The 20116-nt window shown below is 32.8% G+C and overlaps 2 protein-coding genes across 2 annotated transcripts; both read left to right on the plus strand.

The window, feature by feature from the left end:
* The first annotated feature begins 6807 nt into the window (after positions 1-6807).
* On the plus strand, positions 6808-12590 carry LOC140979796 (mitogen-activated protein kinase 9-like). The gene is made up of 10 exons (XM_073445369.1): positions 6808-6980; positions 9070-9478; positions 9562-9689; positions 9846-9905; positions 10518-10667; positions 11071-11226; positions 11342-11479; positions 11558-11631; positions 11845-11943; positions 12031-12590. The coding sequence occupies exons 1-10, from the start codon at positions 6972-6974 to the stop codon at positions 12308-12310; spliced, it is 1503 nt and encodes a 500-aa protein (XP_073301470.1). The 5' UTR covers positions 6808-6971; the 3' UTR covers positions 12311-12590.
* Positions 12591-14826: 2236 nt separating this feature from the next.
* On the plus strand, positions 14827-18038 carry LOC140979797 (uncharacterized). The gene is made up of 3 exons (XM_073445370.1): positions 14827-15349; positions 15759-15892; positions 17121-18038. Exons 1-3 carry the CDS (start codon positions 15143-15145, stop codon positions 17926-17928), a joined length of 1149 nt encoding a protein of 382 aa, XP_073301471.1. The 5' UTR covers positions 14827-15142; the 3' UTR covers positions 17929-18038.
* Positions 18039-20116: the final 2078 nt, after the last annotated feature.

Consider the following 20116-nt stretch of genomic DNA (forward strand, 5'->3'; position numbering starts at 1 on the left):
TGTTTAATAAAATGAGAAATTCAAAACAGTTGGGAAAAAATAAAAGAAAAGAAGTTGAGAAGTGGGGGATGTGATTTGCATATTTGACGTGGATTTGTGGACTACGAAAGTTCGTGGGATTTGAAATTTGATTTGAGTTTATGAATTCCCAAATTACGGAAATTTGATAATGATAGTATTTCTGAGAGATAGATGTATTATTGTAAATTATTTAATAAAATGAGAAATGCAAGACACATGGGAAAAAGAAAAAAAAAAAAGAAACGAAAAGAAGTTGAGAAGGGGAAGTAGTTTGCAATTTTGAAATGGTGCAATCAAATATAAATTATATAAATACCATATTATAAAATCAATTAGAAATGGTTAAGATACAATTTTATCTATTTCTTAAAAATTACAAAAATTAATTATACCGTAAACAAAGAATTAATCTGCGGAATCTTTATAATCTTATAAAAATCATAAGATGAAAAATTAGGCTAATATAAATAATTTTAGCTTCATCCTCCCTTTAATAGAAATCCACCGTTTCGTGTAATGATAATCATGAGATAATAAAGAATGTGTAATATAAAAATGATAAATTGATATATAGACAATTTAAATATAAAAAATTTATTGAGTAAATCTTCGGATTAATGTAAAAACGTACAAATTACGCTAACAAAAAAATTTCATCCGAAAAATCATGTACGATAAATTTGCCTAAAAAAATGTTTATATATGAAAATCAAACTCATAATAATTGATCATACAGACACCGCACCGCACCGCACCGCACCAATTCAAATACGTTCATCCCTCTGTGTCTTTGGAGGCTGTTGCAATTGGGTTAAATTGGATCCTGATACCAACCTGCACCAGCGGTTGTGTCTTGTGGGCCATCATTTAGGAAAGCAGCAACCGGCCCAATATAAGGCCCATTGTGGAAACATCACCACGAAACAATTAATCACGAAGAGAGAGAAATTATTCTTTGATGATTAATAGAATTTAATATTTTTAAAAATAAATGACGGGCCACCCTACTTCGACCCACGACCTAATTGGGTTAGTCCGTTTTGATATATTTTACCCAAATTGATGGAATATGGGTCGTTGGTCCGTCCGTTTTGATCTATTTTTAAATACGATTTGTTTTGTTTTTATACAAAGATTCGAACAAAGTCATATTATTTCAATTTCATAAAATTTCAAATCAAATCATGATTTTTTTTTTTTTTATAACCAAGCCATATGAATTTAGGTTTGGTATGATTTAGATTATTAAATTTAAATTTTGAGTTTATTTGTGAATCAATATATGAAATATTAATATTCATTGTAATTTATAAAATATTAATTCAGAAAAATAACCTGCTGACATTTGAAATAAGTTGAGCTGGTCTTTTATTTAAGNAATTTCATAAAATTTCAAATCAAATCATGATTTTTTTTTATAACCAAGCCATATTAATTTAAGTTTGGTATGATTTAGATTATTAAATTTAAATTTTGGAGTTTATTTGTGAATTAATATATGAAATATTAATATTCATTGTAATTTATAAAATATTAATTCAGAAAAATAACCTGCTGACATTTGAAATAAGTTGAGCTGGTCTTTTATTTAATCATGAAAATAGAATGATTATAATTTAAAAATCGTATTGTTACAAATGTCACTGATAATAACATATAATCTTAAAATCAAATAAAATATTTATATATCCAATAAAAATCACACTAAATTAACAACAATCATTACATAGATTTTTTTATATTGATGTAATTAGTTTGGTCAATACGATTTTTTTTCATCCACAACTTGAATCAAACCAATTTTTTCGAATTTGATTGATTCTAAAATCCAATCCAAACCATGATTGAATGAAAAGCGATATAACCACACGATTTGATTTGATTTGATTTGATTTAACAGTTTCGTTTAGTTTAATTCGGTTTCAAACACCACTAATTTATAATTTCGTTCGGAACTTGACTCGGGGTTCATCGTGCCCATTTTATCCTCATTTTATCTACGAATTATGTTACACCTGGAATATTTTTCTCTCTATGATGTGGTCAAATATTAGTCATTTGATCATTAACATACATGTCAACTTTCAAAAACATTCGAGATAACCACATGATCTAATAGTATTATAATAGTGTGAGAAACAAATATCAGTGTAACATAAACTAACACGTATGAATTGATCTCCAAATTGATTTGAACCTTGTCTTATTTATGATTGACCATGATTAGTGGCTTATTTTTCATTTGAGATTTTGAACATGTTATTGTCAAAAAGGGTGACCTAACTTCAACAGATGGGACTTTTTTCTTGTAGGAATTGATAATAGAGAAGAGGGTTAGAATGAAAAAATTGAACAAATTAAGAACCACAATAAATTTTTATGGTCGATAATGGATTTTGAGGTTGAAATGTAACTTTCAAAAATTGTGAACCACACCTTGATTCACCACATACAATTTCCAAAGCCACGTGTTTTTTTTTTTTATTTTTTTCATTCAAACATGTCGATGTTTATTATGCTACGTGTAATTCGTCGGTTTCCAATCGTTTTTAATGGCATTCAATTTGGAAAAATTATTAATTGTTGTATTTTCGAAGCAAACTTATTCGAATGTGTGGATACTAATAAAAGATGACAATGAAATTAATTGGTGTGCTTTAATTTTCGATTTCGAGTTAATCTATGATCTCACACGAGACAGATAAACACGTATAGTATGTATCTTTTACGGAATTCCAGATCGATAATCAAATGACATTCAATCACTAGTACCCTAATACAAAATCAAATGGTCCAAACTTGATTTTGATATGTGAGATTCATAGTGTGAGTTTGCTACTCTTATGTAGTATCTCATCAACCAGAAAGGGTATCATACATTGTGATTTTTTTTCCTTAAGATAGATATCTTGTGAGATGATCTTACGGTTTTATATCCATGAGACTCGTAGATCAATTTCAAATTTAAAGTAAAAAATGATATTTTGTTACGTGAAAAAATTATTTTTTCATGAATCAGGTCGGATGTGATATTTGTATGACAAAAGTGACTTATTAGTTAACTAGAGGAATATATGTATGCTTTTTTTTTTTTTTTTTTTTTTTTTTTTTTTTTTTTTTTTTNTATTGTTGGTGTTATTTCCATCGATAACGTGGTTTCGAGTTGTCAAATATTTGATCTCTTTACTAAATACTCGTACACACATCTGGGGTTAAAAAAAAATAGCAAAAACTTGTGTTAGAGGGTAAAAAAAAGCAAAAACTTGTGTGAGACGGTCTCACGGGTCGTATTTTGTGAGATGGATCTCTTATTTGGATCATCTATGAAAAAATATTAATTTTTATGCTAAGAGTATTACTTTTAATTATGAATATCGATAGGATTGACCCGTCTTACAGATAAAGATTCGTGAGACCGTCTCCCAAAAGACTTACTCTAAAAAAATATCTAGAGGGGACAAAAAAAATTTGTAAATCCCTTATAATTGCTATGAACAAGTCTAATATTTTTTTTTTGACATCTAGAAAGTGTTTAAGACCTTCACAAAATTTATCTAAATTTTTTAAAAAAATTAAATATTATGAGAGGAATTCTATTCAAAGTAGCATGTCCATTAGGACACTATAGGAAATAATATATGCGTCGATCTTTTTTTTTAAAAAAAAAAATCATAAATTGTGTTAACATTGCAATTCAAATATGAATAACGACTTATACTAAATGTTTCGACAGTTCACTTGTTAATGTACCGACAAGAAAACCAAAAAATGAAAAACATGTTAGTTACAAGACCAAAAATATAATCTTTACCTTTACACTGTTAACTTCACATTTTTATTTTTCTTGAATGATATATTTCTCTATCAATCCAAAATATTATATAAAGTTATGAAATTATCATACATTATCTTATGCTTGTATTTTAAGCAAATTATATAATTAATAATTAAAATTTAATTTTATATTTATGATCATATACATTAAATACTTGTGTTGAAATGGCTCGACTTAACGTGGTCAGTAAAGAGGGTGGACATTTTTATCATTAAAAAAATTAATATAATGACCTAATCAAACTTAAAATAGGGCAAGCTTTTTGATTGGATATTTTGTTTGACAATCAAGGGTGTGTTTGATTTATGTGATTAACTAAGGATAGATGAATAATCACATACTTATCTAATGTTTGGTTAAAATTTTAATATATATTAATAATCATTTTGACCCGATTTAAGAACTTATTTAATGATTAATTATTTGATTATTAATCTAACAAACTAAGTGGGATAAGTTATCAACACACCACAAATTACATTTTTATCCTCTAATCTCTTATGAAAATAAATATTTATTAATTTCTAATTTATTGTATTTAATTATTATCGTAATATTTTCAAATATATTTCTAATAAATATATTTAAATTAATTTTAATAAATGTAAATTATAATTATAAATATTTAATTATCTATCAAATTATTTTTAGAATATTTTTAATTATTTTAAGAAAAAACAATAATATTGTAATTATTAATAAAACTGTATTTAACATTAAAATTAATATTCAAAATATTACTACTATTTTAATTATTAATTATAAATATTTAATTATCTATCCAATTATTTTAAGAATATATATTTAATTAACATTTGGGGCATTTTGGTCATTACAATAAAATTTACAAAATTAATCTATCATTTTAAAATCATACCAAACACCGTGTTATTTATCCCACCATACTATTAATCCATATATCTCATTTTTAATCACTCTAATTATTAATCATTTACTTATCCTATTACACGTACCAAACGGAGCATAAGAGTATGATTTATGCACGAGCTACTATTAGACAAAAGATCTTCTTTTTAAATATTTGATTCAAAATTCTTTATGTCTAAGATTAAAGTCAACAAATAATTCGAAATACCTCGAATTTTTTAGAACTGGGTCAGAGTGCCAATAATTTGATCGGCGGCTGCGTGATACTTTATATAGATAGAATATAATTTCGTGGTTCATGATGAATTTTATAGAATAATTATTCTCTTTAAAAATTATAATATAAAATATAAGAAGCATAGATACTCGACAATGACTTCAATAATAGTCATACTTTTTTAAAAATAGAAAATCACGTTTAAATAAATTTGTTGGAGATTTCGTTTAAATCCATTAAATTACATTAAAATTGTGTTTGAATTGAAAAGCCAGAGTAGATTTGATATCAACTTCACGTCTCAAATCCATTGTATCAATTTGATTCAAAATCAGAATGAATGATTTAAAATCTCTTAGACTGTTAGTAATACATTTAACCACGATAGCGCATACGAGATGATCTCCACGCATAATATTCATAAAACTAATCAAGTTTTAACAAACTAAGATCATCCACAGACATTAAACTAATTTAAATTAAATCATATTTAGGTAAATTGTAATTTTCGTCTTTTTTTTATTTTACAAGTTTGATTTTTATTGGTCGTATTTTTGTCACGTACCTTTTAATTCTTGACATGTATGTCAGAACAGGTTGGCGGGACTAGCCAACCCAAAACCCGTCTCAAGGCAAGGTGGAGAGGTAAATTGCCAACCCAACCTAACCCACTTATTTTACGTGACGAGACGAACCTAGTCACTTTGTGTTGATTAATCGGGGACAGACCAAACCCATTTTGACAAGCTTATTTTTTCACGTAGAATACTGATGTGGCAGTACACACGTTAATCTCATTTTGTTTCCATGTCAAATTATATCAATAACACATCAACATCGTGTAGGAACATGATTAAAATCGTAATTAAAAAAATGATAGAAGACCAAGACTGAAATACATAACTATCAAATAAGGATCAGATATTTATGCAAAAAAATTAATTTTACTAGTTTTAAAAAAATCAATTTTTCTACAATAATAAATAACATATTTTAAAATTTTAAATTTTTATGGACCGTCGTAATTTCATTTTAAAAAAAGAGAGAAGAAAAGGACAAATGATGTTTGGATGAAGTTATAAATATTTCTTTATCTTCAGTTTCAATTCCACGTAAGTTTAAACAAAACCCCATACGGTACCAGTCGTTTGCGTCAAAGCTCAGAAAATCATTGAACTAGGGCTAAATTAGAAACGGGGATAAGATTTCGCCGCCGCGTAAGTGGGTATCACAGCCCAGCTGAAGCTTATCGGAATCTCCACCGACGAAAAGGTCAGCTCAATTTCTCCCTCACAAACACACGAGGATGCGTGAGAGAGCATCACGAGCTGATAACGATGGATAAGGCTCACATTCCAACATACTATCACTGCTCTCTATTTATTGCTTCTTCTTTGTCTCTTCCTTCAACTGGTTATGCATCATCGTGGAAATATATATACAATATATATAAATAATTTTTATGGGCCATACTTTTCGGACCATTTCCAATCACCATTTATTTATTTGTTTTTTTTTTTTTGGGTTTTTTCGACTTATAATAATGTAGAGGCCACCGACTGCGACAGGCGGACGTAGATCTGTATCGACACCGATCTCTCTTTTGTAGTAGATCACAGGTTCGCTGAGAATAGAAAATAGAAAGTAAACTATGGTTTGTGGCAGATAACCAGTTTTTTTAAAAAAATCTGCAAAATAAGATTTTGACATCTTTTGCTTAAAGTATAATTTATGGTCGGAGAAGAATTGTATAATTATAATTTTTTTGGAGGTAATTGATATATTACTTTTTGGTAAAATATTGACATGTTCAATCTTGCCCTTCATATGCATTAAAAAGGTGTTCGTAATATAAATTATTTCCTATGTGAACTTGGGTCGTTTTAGACAAGGATATGTTAATTTCGTAGAGTTGCCTTTTTCGTTGTAGATTAGCTGCCATTCTTCGGGGTTGCCGTGGTGGGATATTTCCGTAGCTAAGCTACCTCAGATCTGGAGCAGTTTGTTTAGATGACTCACGTAAGTATGTTGGTTTGTCAATTGGTTGATTAATGGGTTTTGTTCTTTATAAGTAGTCCTTTTCTTTTCTTGGAGCCTTTTGTTCTGGTTTTTTCGAAGTTTACAGGTCAATTGACTGTTAACTTTTATGGCGTTGGCTCAATTCCTTGTTTTTCTTGCATAGCTTCGTTGATTTTTTTTTTCTGGCATTATTGAAAATTAAGATTTTCTTTTCGCTTCCCCTATTTCCTTTTATATATCCCACACCAGTTGATTAGATTCGTTGATTTTTTTCTGGAATTATTGAAACTTAAGCTTTTCTTTTCCCTTCCCCTATTTCCTTTTATAAATCCCACACCAGTTGATGAATCAAATAATTATTGTTTATTCGTCCTTAATCATTGGTCGGTTTTTACTTGTGATTCACTCTTCAAATTGATTTATTGGTTAGTATCTTCTTGTTAAATTCTTTACTATGATTCACACTTCAAATTGATTTGTTAGATTTTTTAAATAATTTTTTGCGATTTCTTTAGGTTGAATTGTGTGATGCCTTCTGTTACGAAACGCGAACAATGGGAGTCAGGGATTACCTGTCTTTCTGAAAGATGCATTAAGCATCAACTTCTGATAGGTGTACAATTTGTATCGGCAAATTAATCGCTATGATACACCTTTTTTATTATTAATACAATCTTGGGTCATGGGTAAAATAGTAGTTTCTTGAGGTCGAAATGCATATTTTTATACGAGTATATAGATATAATTGCAATTTTCTTTCACTGAGCTGTCTGGACTTATGATTTGTCATGGTTATCTCGTTCACTGATCTTTAATTTTGTTTCACAGGCTTTGCTATAATAAAACGTTTTGAAACTGCTTGTCAAGTTTGATTAACCCACCTCATGCTCATATTTGTTTGGAAGCCAAATAGTGTATCTTGTATGTAATTTCACAATTTTTTTCCTAGCTGTACGTATTTTACTTTTTTTCCTAATTTTTTTTATATATGTTTTCCCTTTTTAACCAGTTTAGACTGAGCATTTATAGTTGTTTTTGAAAGAATTTTTATTGGTTCTCCTGCTTGTTTATTCAGCTTATTCACGTACTGCTAGTCTCTAATAATCGGTTTTATGCTTGAGCATGTTGAAATCCTACTTGCCCTATGGAATTTATCGAAGTTGGTTTATCTGGATCTGGGGCTGGGGATTCAGATGCCTATATCTCCATTTGTAGTTGTTTCTATAAAAAAAAGATATTTCTCCACGTTTTTCTCTAATGAATATTGACTCTTGACTTTTACTGCAAAAGCTCTAATTATTTAATGAGAAACTTTTTTCGGGCTTTAAATATTTTCCTCCTTTCACACGCTTTTCCCTTATTTTACGTGCATGTTCATCATCTTTGCTGACTGAATCAACTGACTATTTTTGTCAGTAGTAATTATTTTGTGTGCATAAATTTATAATTCTGAAATGTTATTATATTCAGAGTTCATTTACAGTTGTCAACCAATGATTATTGTTGTACACAGGTTCTAGCTAGAAATTACTACTTGCCATAATCATACGATTGTTCTGCTCAGGAAGTTAAAATAGAATTGTTCATAGCATAATTGCAAAACCTTATAAGTGCCATAGTGGTTTAGTGGCTTTCTTTTTTCATGTCTCTAGCATGTCCATTTATTTCCGGACTAAATATTATACACTGGTTGCTGAATTGATTCTTTTGTAACTAAATTCAGTTTAATTTTCTTTGGTCACAATGTAATTCCCTTGAATCGATGAGCATCCAATACAAGTATAGTTTATCAAGCACTTTTTTACTTGAAAAAATATCTATATTAACTAAAGTTCATCTCATTGATTTTCTCTATGCTTTACCCCAGTGATATAGATTGGGCACAGCTTTTACCTTTGACCTATGTGGGTCTCATCTCAGTCCATCTGATCATACAACAATCAATAAGCATGGTGCTTTGTGTATATTCCAGAACAGAAACTCATATGTTTTTCTATGTAGTTTGTGTTGGAAACTATGTGTATTTTACCCTTTTAAATTCAAAGAAATCTTTAAGAGTAATTGCTGATAGTTCATTTTTATATTTTAGAACATGCCTTTCAAGGATTTCTTCACTGAATATGGTGAGGCAAATCAGTACGAAATTCAGGAGGTTGTTGGTAAGGGAAGTTATGGTGTTGTCGCTGCTGCAGTTGATACTCACACTGGAGAGAAGGTGGCTATAAAGAAGATCAATGGCATTTTTGAGCATGTGTCTGAAGCTACTCGCATTCTTAGGGAGATTAAGCTCCTTCGCTTACTCAAGCATCCAGATATTGTAGAAATTAAGCATATTATGCTGCCTCCATGTCCGAGAGAATTCAAGGATATATATGTGGTGTTTGAGTTGATGGAGACAGACCTTCACCATGTAATAAAGACAAATGATGATCTCACTCCCGGGCATCATCAGTTTTTTCTTTATCAGTTGCTTCGGGCATTGAAATATATACATTCCGGTAGGGGCTTCTCATTTTAAAAAGTTTTTACGGTTTCTTTACGCTTAGTACATCTATTTGACTTCCAAAATTTCCTTATGCAGCCAATGTGTTTCACCGTGATTTAAAACCCAAAAACATCCTTGCCAATGCAGACTGCAAGTTGAAGATATGTGATTTTGGTCTAGCTCGTGCGTCGCTGGGCGATGCCCCATCTGCTGTTTTTTGGACTGTATGTGATTTGTGAAGTCACGTGATGGCGAAATCACTCTCTTTATCTTAATTTTCAAAATCATTTCATGTTGTGTAGCAATGTGCTAATATTGGTTTTTGTAATTCTTAAATATATGTTTTGTAATATCTTATTGATGCACTTGATTTTCTAAAGGATTACGTGGCAACTCGGTGGTATCGGGCTCCTGAACTTTGTGGTTCATTTTTTTCCAAAGTAAGTAATCATTTTGAACACACACCTGTTTGTGATATTTTTCTTTATAACGTTTCGGATTTTACGTTATTTATTAGACTTCAGGTCTTGCTATGACATGTTTGGTATGCATCTTGGTCAAACAGCCGTCATGTTAGTTGCCAATGTCTTGCTTCTTATTTTGTGTTTCGATCAAAGTTATTTGCATGAATTTTAGTATGCCAAACAGCGCCACTTTAATTTTCTTTAAAATTGTAGCAGTCTCTCAAAACTTGAAATATGTGTTCTATTTTAAGCACAACACAGCTTTTATGTAGTGGTTGTCCCAGGTTCTGTTCAAAGTTTTTTATGCTGTGTTCTTTGAAGTGGTAGTTAACTATCAATTACACTTTTGAAGTATTGATATAGAAGGAAAAATTAGAATATTAGCTGTGGAATTTTTTCATGATTGTGAAATGTATGTGGTTGTCAGAGAAAAATACTGGTTCCTTGCTAATTTAGTTTTAAAATTTTGTCCAAGTTTCCGATTAGCACAATCTGCCTTGTTGAATGTTCAAAACTTTCTTCTTGTTCCAGACTGAGCGTAATTTTTGGCAAAACAATATGTCGGATTTCTAATAGTCATTTTTGCAGTATACTCCTGCTATTGATATCTGGAGCATAGGATGTATATTTGCGGAAATGCTCACAGGAAAACCATTATTTCCTGGGAAAAATGTAGTCCATGAATTGGACATCATCACCGATCTTCTTGGTTCACCTTCTGCAGAAACCATTTCAAGGGTCTGACTCTATTCTCTGTAAACTAATCCCTAAGATAATCATCTGCTTGCCTAGAGATTTTTGATTTATGATGATAACTTAAGCCCTATTTGTTTGGAGATTCCGACTTCGCTTAATTCATATCAAAACTTATTAATATATCTATGCATTCCAAATTTCCAATCAATTTTTTAAAGTTTACAATCAAATTGGTATCATTGTCGTGCTACCTGCAGATTCGACCGTAAAGTTTACAATCAAATTTTTTAAAGTTTAAAATTTATATAATATTAGATATTACTTAATTACATATTGCATCCGTAAATTCAGAGCCGACCTAAGTTCAAAGCCCAACATTTTATGTTTAAGTAGATAGCAGAAGAATTTTCATTGTTGAACCATTTCATTGTCGTGCTACCTGCAGATTCGAAATGAAAAGGCCCGAAGATATTTGAGTAGCATGAGGAAGAAATCACCTGTATCTCTGTCTCAGAAGTTCCCAAATGTCGATCCTTTGGCTCTTCGTTTACTTGAACGTCTGGTTGCATTTGATCCCAAAGACCGTCCTTCTGCTGAAGAAGTAAGATTTATGGCAACTGTGCTGTCATGTTTTCGATATCATTAAATTTATTACTTCACATTCGATTTGGAGTTTCTGTTTTGACTTTTGACATTAGCAATTTTTATCGCTAAAGGCATTGGCAGATCCATATTTTTATGGTTTAGCGAATGTGGAGGATGAACCATCAACTAAGCCCTTTTCAAAATTTGAGTTTGATTTTGAGAGGAGAAAGCTAACAAAAGCCGATGTGAGGGAGTTAATCTACAGGGAGGTACGAGAAACGATCTTTTGAATAATGCTGTCCTTACTTTAGCTGTTACTTACATTGTATCTCCATTAAGCAAAACAGATCTTGGAGTATCATCCCCAGATGCTCCAGGAGTACCTTCGTGGCGTGGAGCAGATTCACTTTATGTATCCAAGGTCGGGCAATCAAAAGAATACTTACTAACTTGATGTCTCGTGTTGAAATTTGAGCTGTTAATCAAATCATTCTTCAATTTTTTCCTTCAACCTCATGATTTTAGGCTATATTCTTTCAAAAAGTTAATATCGTGTCTTCCTTTTCGGTCACTTGTTCTTTTGGTTGAACTTATTATTTATTGCTTATGTAATAAAAATTCTATAATTTTTCAGTGGTGTGGACCAATTTAAGCAACAATTTGTTCACCTTGAGGAGCATCTTGGTAAAGTTCCTAAACCTCCACTTAGAAGGCGCTATGCTTCTCTACCTAGGTAATGTGGTGTTGATTCTTCTGGTAAATCAGGGTTGTGTTGATTTATGTACTATAATTAGTATACTTTCCTTTTTTTTACATGCAGGGAACGAGTCTGTGCATCCATAGATGAGGAATCTGAGCAGGATATGGAGTCCAAAAATCATCCTATTAGTGAAATTCCACACCCACGTCTCCAGAGCCCTGAAAAGTCACTGGCTGTTAAAGGATCGGAAGTTACGAATAAAGCCAAAGCTAGGCAAAACAGTTGTAGAAATTCAAGCTGCAGTGCACGTTGCTTGTTAAGAAGTGCCAGCATTAGCGCTTCAAAGTGTATTGGCGTAGAAGCAGTGGACTACTGCGAGGTAAGTGTCTCTATCATGTAGCATAGTCTTCTCGTTATATCAAAATTTTGATATGCACGAACCAATTAGATTTTTGGGTGGTGTTGGGTGGGTTTTCATTATTTTTTCAATTCAAAATTTCTGAAAGTGCTTTTTGAAAGAATTCTAAAACATATGATGGGTTATGCATTTTTGGTTTAATTTTTGAGTGTGCGTTGGTATATTATGAATTGTATGATGTGGTTATAGTTCTTGAAAATTGATGTTATAAGCAGATGAAATTTTCTTTCGACGGTTGATCCAAAAACTACTTAACCATAGTTAGTAAAAGCACACAAAAAAGTGCACGTATAGGTCTATAGGATTAAGGCTCAACTAGGCACGACCGTTGCACTTAGGAAGCGTGGCAATGCATCCTTTGGTGAACCTTGTGCTGTTGCGCCTTGACAGTGAAGCACAGGCTTTGGTGAGCCTTACAAGTAGAGGGGAGTTTAAAGCACATTTTAAATGAAAGGATTCTGAATTTTTGAGTTGAAATTCATTGTCAGTCGTTCATATTTGCATTGGTCAATAGTTTGTGGCATTCCTATTATATTCATTTGACATATTTCTTTTAATACATCTAAGTTTCATAACATTATTATGCCATGTGTGACCTGATTCGATGAGGTGTGCACTCTGCCTTGTACCTTTGCCTGGACTCTATCTGCCATATATCTTAATTAAATGCGTCCTCACCTTTCGAATGGAACAGTGTCACCCCGAAAAGTGAAATAAACTCATCCCGATTGTTTTATTGGATTTTCTCTTTCTTTCTTTCTTTCTTTATTTTGGGCTGACATTCTGGGAATATGCTGAGGCCAATGCCATAAACTCTGCCATTTGAGAGATCAAAAGTCCTCCATCCCTATGAGAACATCCAGCATGGAATAATTCAATAGTAGTTTAAAGTGTCATAAAGAGCATGTCTATCTGCACATCTTGATTTTCTAGTCTACTGTGGAAGGCAACACAATTAATAATATGATCATCAAACCATATTGTGTAGAATCTTTTCTTTAAAAAGTTGGGTTTGTGAACAAGGAAGAGTGATCCAACTTTTTTTTTTTTTAATTTTATTTTCATGTTCTCATTTCAATAAGGAACATTTGGTTCTTGTTTACATAAATTTTGATTATTTGTCTCTTCTACGTTGTGCATTTTTTGGCTGAGCAGGTGTAAAGGCAAAGGAAATGATCCACCTTTACATTTCTGCTTCTGAATATCAACTTAAGGCCCGATTAACAGTGAGTAGTATGTAATCATAAAAACATTACTTCGTTCTCCTCTCATCTGCATTTACCAGAGGAGCCCCTGAATCTGGTCAGCTTCCCTGGTGAGTACGTTTCCAGATTTATATGATTTGACAAACCTGTACATTTGATATCTGATATTGGAACACGCTAACTGTGTGTGGGTGTAATTGTTGATTTGTTGTGTGATACTATCTATATTGTCAAGACAATGGATGATACTCAGTTAGACTGTTTATTTTATCATCATCACTATTATTTTTCTTCCAACCTGTCAATTGCTGTGTACACTCTCTCTGAAGGGAAAAAGGTGAATTTCACTTGGTGGGCTGTCCATAGTTCATGTGTACGATATAAAACGGGATGCAATTCATTCGGTGTAGCTTATAATTCTCCTAACCAAAAAGAGTTAAGACCACGGGCAACCACGAGTTTTTTTAATGATTGAAATAAATATTTAATTGTTGTTTGTAATCTAATCTCGTTCGAAAATAAAATAAAAAAACGAAAATAGAGCTCGTTAGATACTGTAATCTGTATCTCCGTATCTTGTACTGGCCGACCACTTTTAAGACCGGGAAGGAAGCTCGTTGCCCTCGGCCTCAACCCTCTTATATGTCAATTATGACTTCTTATTTTAAACCGTGCGAGTGGACAAAAGATGATTGATTTTTCATTCTTAAATCTGTTTTTGTATTTAAAAAGTTCTATTTAATTTTCAAGTAACATGTTTTTATATTGGAAATAAAATAAAAGCAGGTTTTACAATTTTTATTACTCTGTAAATAAAAGAATCTATGTTAGATTTTGAAATTTAAAAATATGCGAATTTTTTTTTTAATTTTTTTGGAAAAATATTAAACCGGGAAAGAATTATATTGGGAGAATTTAATATTTAAGAGTTTGTTTTATGTGAATTGGATTAATTTGATCTATATCTATAATAAAAAAATAATATGAGATGAATACAAAATATCCGAACTTAAAAGTCAATAAACCAAGACATCCAAATCAAAGAAAGAAACATTTTGTTTCCTTTCTTTTGTTGTTGTTTGTTTTTTCTGTTACGATCTAAAATTAATTTTTTTTACAACTCACACTTTACAAAATTTCACTATATTTACGTTAGCATATGTTCTTTCTATTAATTTAAATATTACACCGCTTAATTATCATAATAATCTATACCCGGATCCAACCCGACCCATCTGGATCTGCAGTCTACCCGTGCATTTGAGTCGAGTGGATTTTTATGGTAGTCAGAAAAATAATTTTGATCAAATATTTTTTTTTTAAAAATACATTATATATATATATATTTAAAAACACTAAAATATATTTGGAAATAATAAAAATGAAGCTTTAATTATTGCCCAAACATCCGGTGGATTTTATATTTGTACATTCGCGCATAGAAAGAGAGACGGCGGAGAGAGAAGGCGGACATGTGCTACGCAGATCTGCGAATTTCACGGACCTGATTTCATTTCACAGATTGTTTTGAAAGTTTCATCACAGATCACATTTGTTAATATCTCAATGCATTGATTGATCGAGATAATTTTGATATTAATTTTTTGAGATGGAAAAAGATTGGGGAATATACGATAATGGTGTAGGAGGAGGAGATAATTTGCACACGGGAACGTTCGGATTGTCATTTCCGTCGGAGGCGGGGGAGATTTTATCTCCTCCGTTGTCCTCCGCGGGTATTCGCCTTAATTGCATACAACACCGTGTCTCCAAATTCGATACCCTCGCCGGTGTGGCCATCAGATACGGCGTCGAGGTACGAATGAGTTCTCGACAATTTGTATTTTAGCTCCCGAATTTGGTTATCCTTACGTGTTTGATTATTATTATTATTAGGGCTCCATGTCGTTTATGTGTGGCTGTATTTTGTTGTTTTGTTTATAGTTTAGCTGGAAAGAGAAGTGTGATCGCTAGTTTCGATTTGTTCACTGATCTTGGCGGGGAAATGCGTGTTTATTCCTTTAAGCCAGTTATGTGTTTGAGTTGTTTCTGCTGGATGCTGCCGTGGAAATAATATCGTTGACACCGATTTTTGTAATTTGTGATTGCATGTTAATTTGGATCTAGCAGAGATTTGGACAGTTATTTTTACACAGTTTTGATTTTGATATTTGTAACTGATGCCTGTATTTTAACTTATAGATTTTGTTTTGGGATGGGTTTAGGTAGCTGATATTAAAAGACTAAATGGATTGGTGACAGATCTTCAAATGTTTGCACTAAAGACTCTTCAAATACCATTACCGGGGAGGCATCCCCCTTCCCCCAGCTTGACCAATGATCAGGACACTCCCCAAAGGTACTTCTGTTTTTAATCTCGTTTGTGATACCGTCTGTTTCCTGTACTTATTTCTGTGTTTTAAGTGCCTGACCAATAAAAAGATTTCAATAAGAAAGAGGTTTTCTGCCTTTACTTTAATCTATGAACACAATATTATTTATGATTCATCATACCTTGTTTCTTGGTTTAAATCTTTGAGGATTTTTAAAATTTGATGATCTCTTTCAAAATTTGTGGGGAGTTATTGTCCTTTTCGAAAAAAGAAATTGTTTGCGGACATATCTTTTCTTCAATTTCTGTAAATACTAGTTGCTTCATCCGAACTTTTGTTGGTTTCTGGTGACGTGATTGAGAAGATGCATATTCTTGCACTTCAAATCCTATGTATGATATTTGCATCACTTTGTAGTTTCTTCCACTGTATGGCCTTTTATGTATCTTTCTATGCTACATGAGAATCCATGTGTGTTTGGACTGGTTACGGGCTAGTTATTTAGTGAGCAATATGGGGCTAGTAGTTCTGATTGTTTTATTATAAAATTACGGAATCTCTTAAATTCATCTAATGAAAAGTTTCCTTGGGACATTGATTCATAGTGACGGTAATTGAGAGTACACATCTATGCATGAATTTTTTTTGTCGTTTCCCATCTTTGTTATGTGTGTAGTTGTGTTTCAAGGAGTCAGGGACCACTATGTTGTACAAATCGAGTATCTCCGTTCTTTGGGGCCTTCACCCTTCCTGTTTCCAAATTATTTTGTTGACTACAGAAATGGGGTCTGCACATGGAGTTTGCATGTAAGTAATTTATCAGGTTAGTTGACACTACAATGTGTTTTGATGTATTGGATTATCAAAAATAGTGGGCTTTTGCAGGGAAATGGTTTTTCCAGGAGGGGTTAAGTATCAGTTATAGCAGTTACATTGTGGCTGTGACATCTTCTTTTCTTTTGCCTACAAATCCTTACAATTATCATGAGTTAAGAGTGTGAACTTAGAGCGTAAGTGGAGATTTCTTAAAGTAAGCCGGATCTTTTGGTGTTTGAACACTTTCTATGTCAACATTAGATGTTCTCACATTTTGAATATTCCTTTCTTAATTGGTTATGCATAAGATTCTTTGTTCTTATACCTTAGTTGATTGTTGACTCTGAATTAAAACTTCTTGCATTCATAAACCCACGACAAATTTATTATATCAATTAAGAGGTTATGAAGTGGCTTAATTGTAGTTTTCATTTGTAGGGGAACCAGCTCCTATCAGAGCCCATCCAGCTCTAGCAATTCAGATTTATTAGGTTCATTTCAGTCTCTGAAACTGAAATCTACCTCTGAGCGCAAAGCCTCTCCGGCTATGAGCAGTTTACAAGGTTATTATGGTCTAAGATCAACAGATCAAAATGCTGCAACTGGAGGTTTTGAAATGGCTGTCTACCGGAAAGCAGGGGCTTCTTATCTAGAGGATGGGTCATTTCTCAATTCTGCACATGTCGTGAATCCACCACTTAGTCTTCATAGAAAATCCAAAAGCGTAGCTAATGGTCTTGTTTCAGAGAAAGGTAATCTGAAAAATCAGATTTTGCTGCAAGAAGCAGAAGATAGTGACTCAGATAGATTGATCGAGACGTTGGCGAGAAGACGTCAAAAATCTGAAGCTGACTTTACTTGTCGAACCCCAGAAATGCTTCTGAAGGAGGAGAACAATTGTAGCAGTGCAATTTCGGCAATTACTGGTAAAGGTTTGGCTCTAAGGCCCAAGTCGGCAGGCCGAACTGTCTGGGGAGGAGTTGACGGTGAAGTAGGTGGGCTGACCTCAATTCCATTGGGTTCGGGGGATTCTTTAGTAGCTGATAGTGTAAATGGATTTAGAAAATCATCAAGTACTTCAAGTTTGCAGGATACTGATAATGGTGCGTTGTCATCCATATGGCCAACATCAAAGTGGAATCTGAAGCCAGACTTTCAGGCTCTTTCCACTGCAGCCATTACTAGACCTATCTTTGATGGCCTACCTCTACCAATGGGTAGGAAAAACAAGACAGCGGTTGATTAACTCTTGTATCGTGGCTATTATTTATTTCTTCCAAATTTGTAGAGGCGTTCATTAGGCCACGAGACATAGTAGAAAACAGAAATATACAACAATTTGATCATACTTCATTATAGTTTTGATAGAACGACCCTCAGCATCTAAGCTTATGATGCTGTGCTCTCAGAGGATTCCTTGATATACCGAGTTATGTTTATTAAAGGCTGTGAGGGGATAAAGAAATATGTAACACCTGTATTTACACACCCACATCAGTTAACTTTGCTTTCAAACAAATATATTCTTTTTTGCTTTGCAGGTCGATATGATTTATTGTGAACACTAGACCTGAGATACACTAATTTAAGGTCGGACAGAGACACCGCTTTGATTTTTTGTAGTCGTGATTTCAAAGGTTGGGCTTTCGACTATTTTCTTACGAAATGAAAAAAAACATTTGTAATACATAAGAATCAACAATATTGTGTCTGAAAATTTGGAAACAAGCAAAACACGTGCCAATTTTGGCCGAAAACCAAATGCCTCTTCGTTTGAGTTGGATGATTCTCTCTCCTGCACAAAAATATCAACAGCCATGCTGTTTGTTTAATAAACGCGAAGCATCAATGATATTGTTCGACAATAAAATCATCATACAAGTCAAACACCAACACCACCAACAATCATTGATTAATACGTGACTCCGGGATCTTTACAGCCAACACCACTTGCCTAAAAACAAACGGGTATATAATTGTACATACCAGTTCTAGCTGCCCCCTGGAGCTGCACGACCACGACCTCCTTGCCCACCACCACTAAAGTGTCCTCCGTCCGCCACGCCAACCACCTCTGCTGCTGCTGTCAAAGCCATCATCCCTAGGATTTGCCGCCTCCACTCTCAAAGTATTCTTGTGAAATACAGATCCATTTAATTCCAGAGCCTGGTCGTAGGCATCATAGTCCTTTAAGTCGATATAAGCTATCCTGTCAATAGCAATATATTATTGGTCTAATACTAGGATTCGAGGTAATTATATTTCTATCCAAAGACAGCAACATTAGTCATTGACCTATTATTAGAATCCAAAAACAGACATGGCATTAAGTTACTTATAAGCATGACAACAGATTTGGGCATTGCCAAGAAACCAGAGAACATATTCCAACTAGTTCGCAGATAAGGGCGGGCTTATAGCAAGGGGAATGAGAAAACAGACCCCCTTAACACCACCCTCGCTATCTTTAGGAATAGAAACTCTGGTAATTTCACCACAGGAACCAAAATGATCTCGCAGAGCACTCCTGATCTATCATTTATTTATATTATTGGATTCAGAAAATAGACAGATAATGAATCGTAAATACTATTAATAACACAGAAAAAATTACCAGAGCACTCCTGATCCGTCAATTTTTCGAGGGCCTGCAAAATGTTTCGTAAATAATACTAATAACACAGAAAAAATTAATCCAAGATAACATTTACAGAAGACTAATAAATTACTCTATCATCGAGCAACCACACTCCCAAAGCACCTGCGATCATTGAAAGCTTTTCATTTTTTGTAGTAAGAATTAACGCACACTACGTTCTTTTGTAATAGAAATACTAAATTTAAAACCTTTGCCAGTGCGAGAGGTAACATAGCTTCTCAACTGCATGAATAGTGCACAATAGAACGAAAGAAACAACTTTGGCATTAATAAATCATAAACTGATGTTGTAAAAAAAAAACATAAACTGATCAGTACAGCATTCCGACCATGCCTGAATTTCACGAGAACGTGTATGTCTATGTATGAGAGCTCCTTGAGAGTAAGGTTGAACTTGGATTTAAGCATATGATCGGATGGAAGGATTTGATTTGGGAAAAAATTCGATGTGTATTTGAAATTTATCATATTTATTATTAAAATTACATGACGATATGAAGTGGTCAAGGATATCGGTCAGGTGGCAAATGTGAGGCCCCAACAATCATATGTTCTTGGGTTCCCCACGTGTGGGTAGTGAAGGTAGTTTACATAGGGATTTCCTACCCCTATTGTATATATATATATAAAAAAAATCTAATTGATTTTGTCCAACCAAGTAATTCAAGGAAAATGAAATCATGATTTGAAACCCATCATCATCTCAAATCTATCGATCAAAGCACAACTGAAAGTTGTTGTAATGACTTGAATCCTTATTTCGAATGAAGTACGA

This window comes from Primulina huaijiensis, chromosome 6 (assembly GCF_012295235.1).
Source record: "Primulina huaijiensis isolate GDHJ02 chromosome 6, ASM1229523v2, whole genome shotgun sequence".
Taxonomy (NCBI): domain Eukaryota; kingdom Viridiplantae; phylum Streptophyta; class Magnoliopsida; order Lamiales; family Gesneriaceae; genus Primulina; species Primulina huaijiensis.

Bases quoted from the DNA above. Each gene is read 5' to 3' on its own strand.
- LOC140979796 (XM_073445369.1), top strand. The intron at 11,227-11,341 runs GTAAGATTTATG...TTATCGCTAAAG, and splicing joins ACCGTCCTTCTGCTGAAGAA to GCATTGGCAGATCCATATTT. The intron at 11,632-11,844 runs GTCGGGCAATCA...ATAATTTTTCAG, and splicing joins ATTCACTTTATGTATCCAAG to TGGTGTGGACCAATTTAAGC.
- LOC140979797 (XM_073445370.1), top strand. From the start codon at position 15,143: ATGGAAAAAGATTGGGGAATATACGATAATGGTGTAGGAGGAGGAGAT. The intron at 15,350-15,758 runs GTACGAATGAGT...GGATGGGTTTAG, and splicing joins CCATCAGATACGGCGTCGAG to GTAGCTGATATTAAAAGACT. The intron at 15,893-17,120 runs GTACTTCTGTTT...TTTCATTTGTAG, and splicing joins GATCAGGACACTCCCCAAAG to GGGAACCAGCTCCTATCAGA.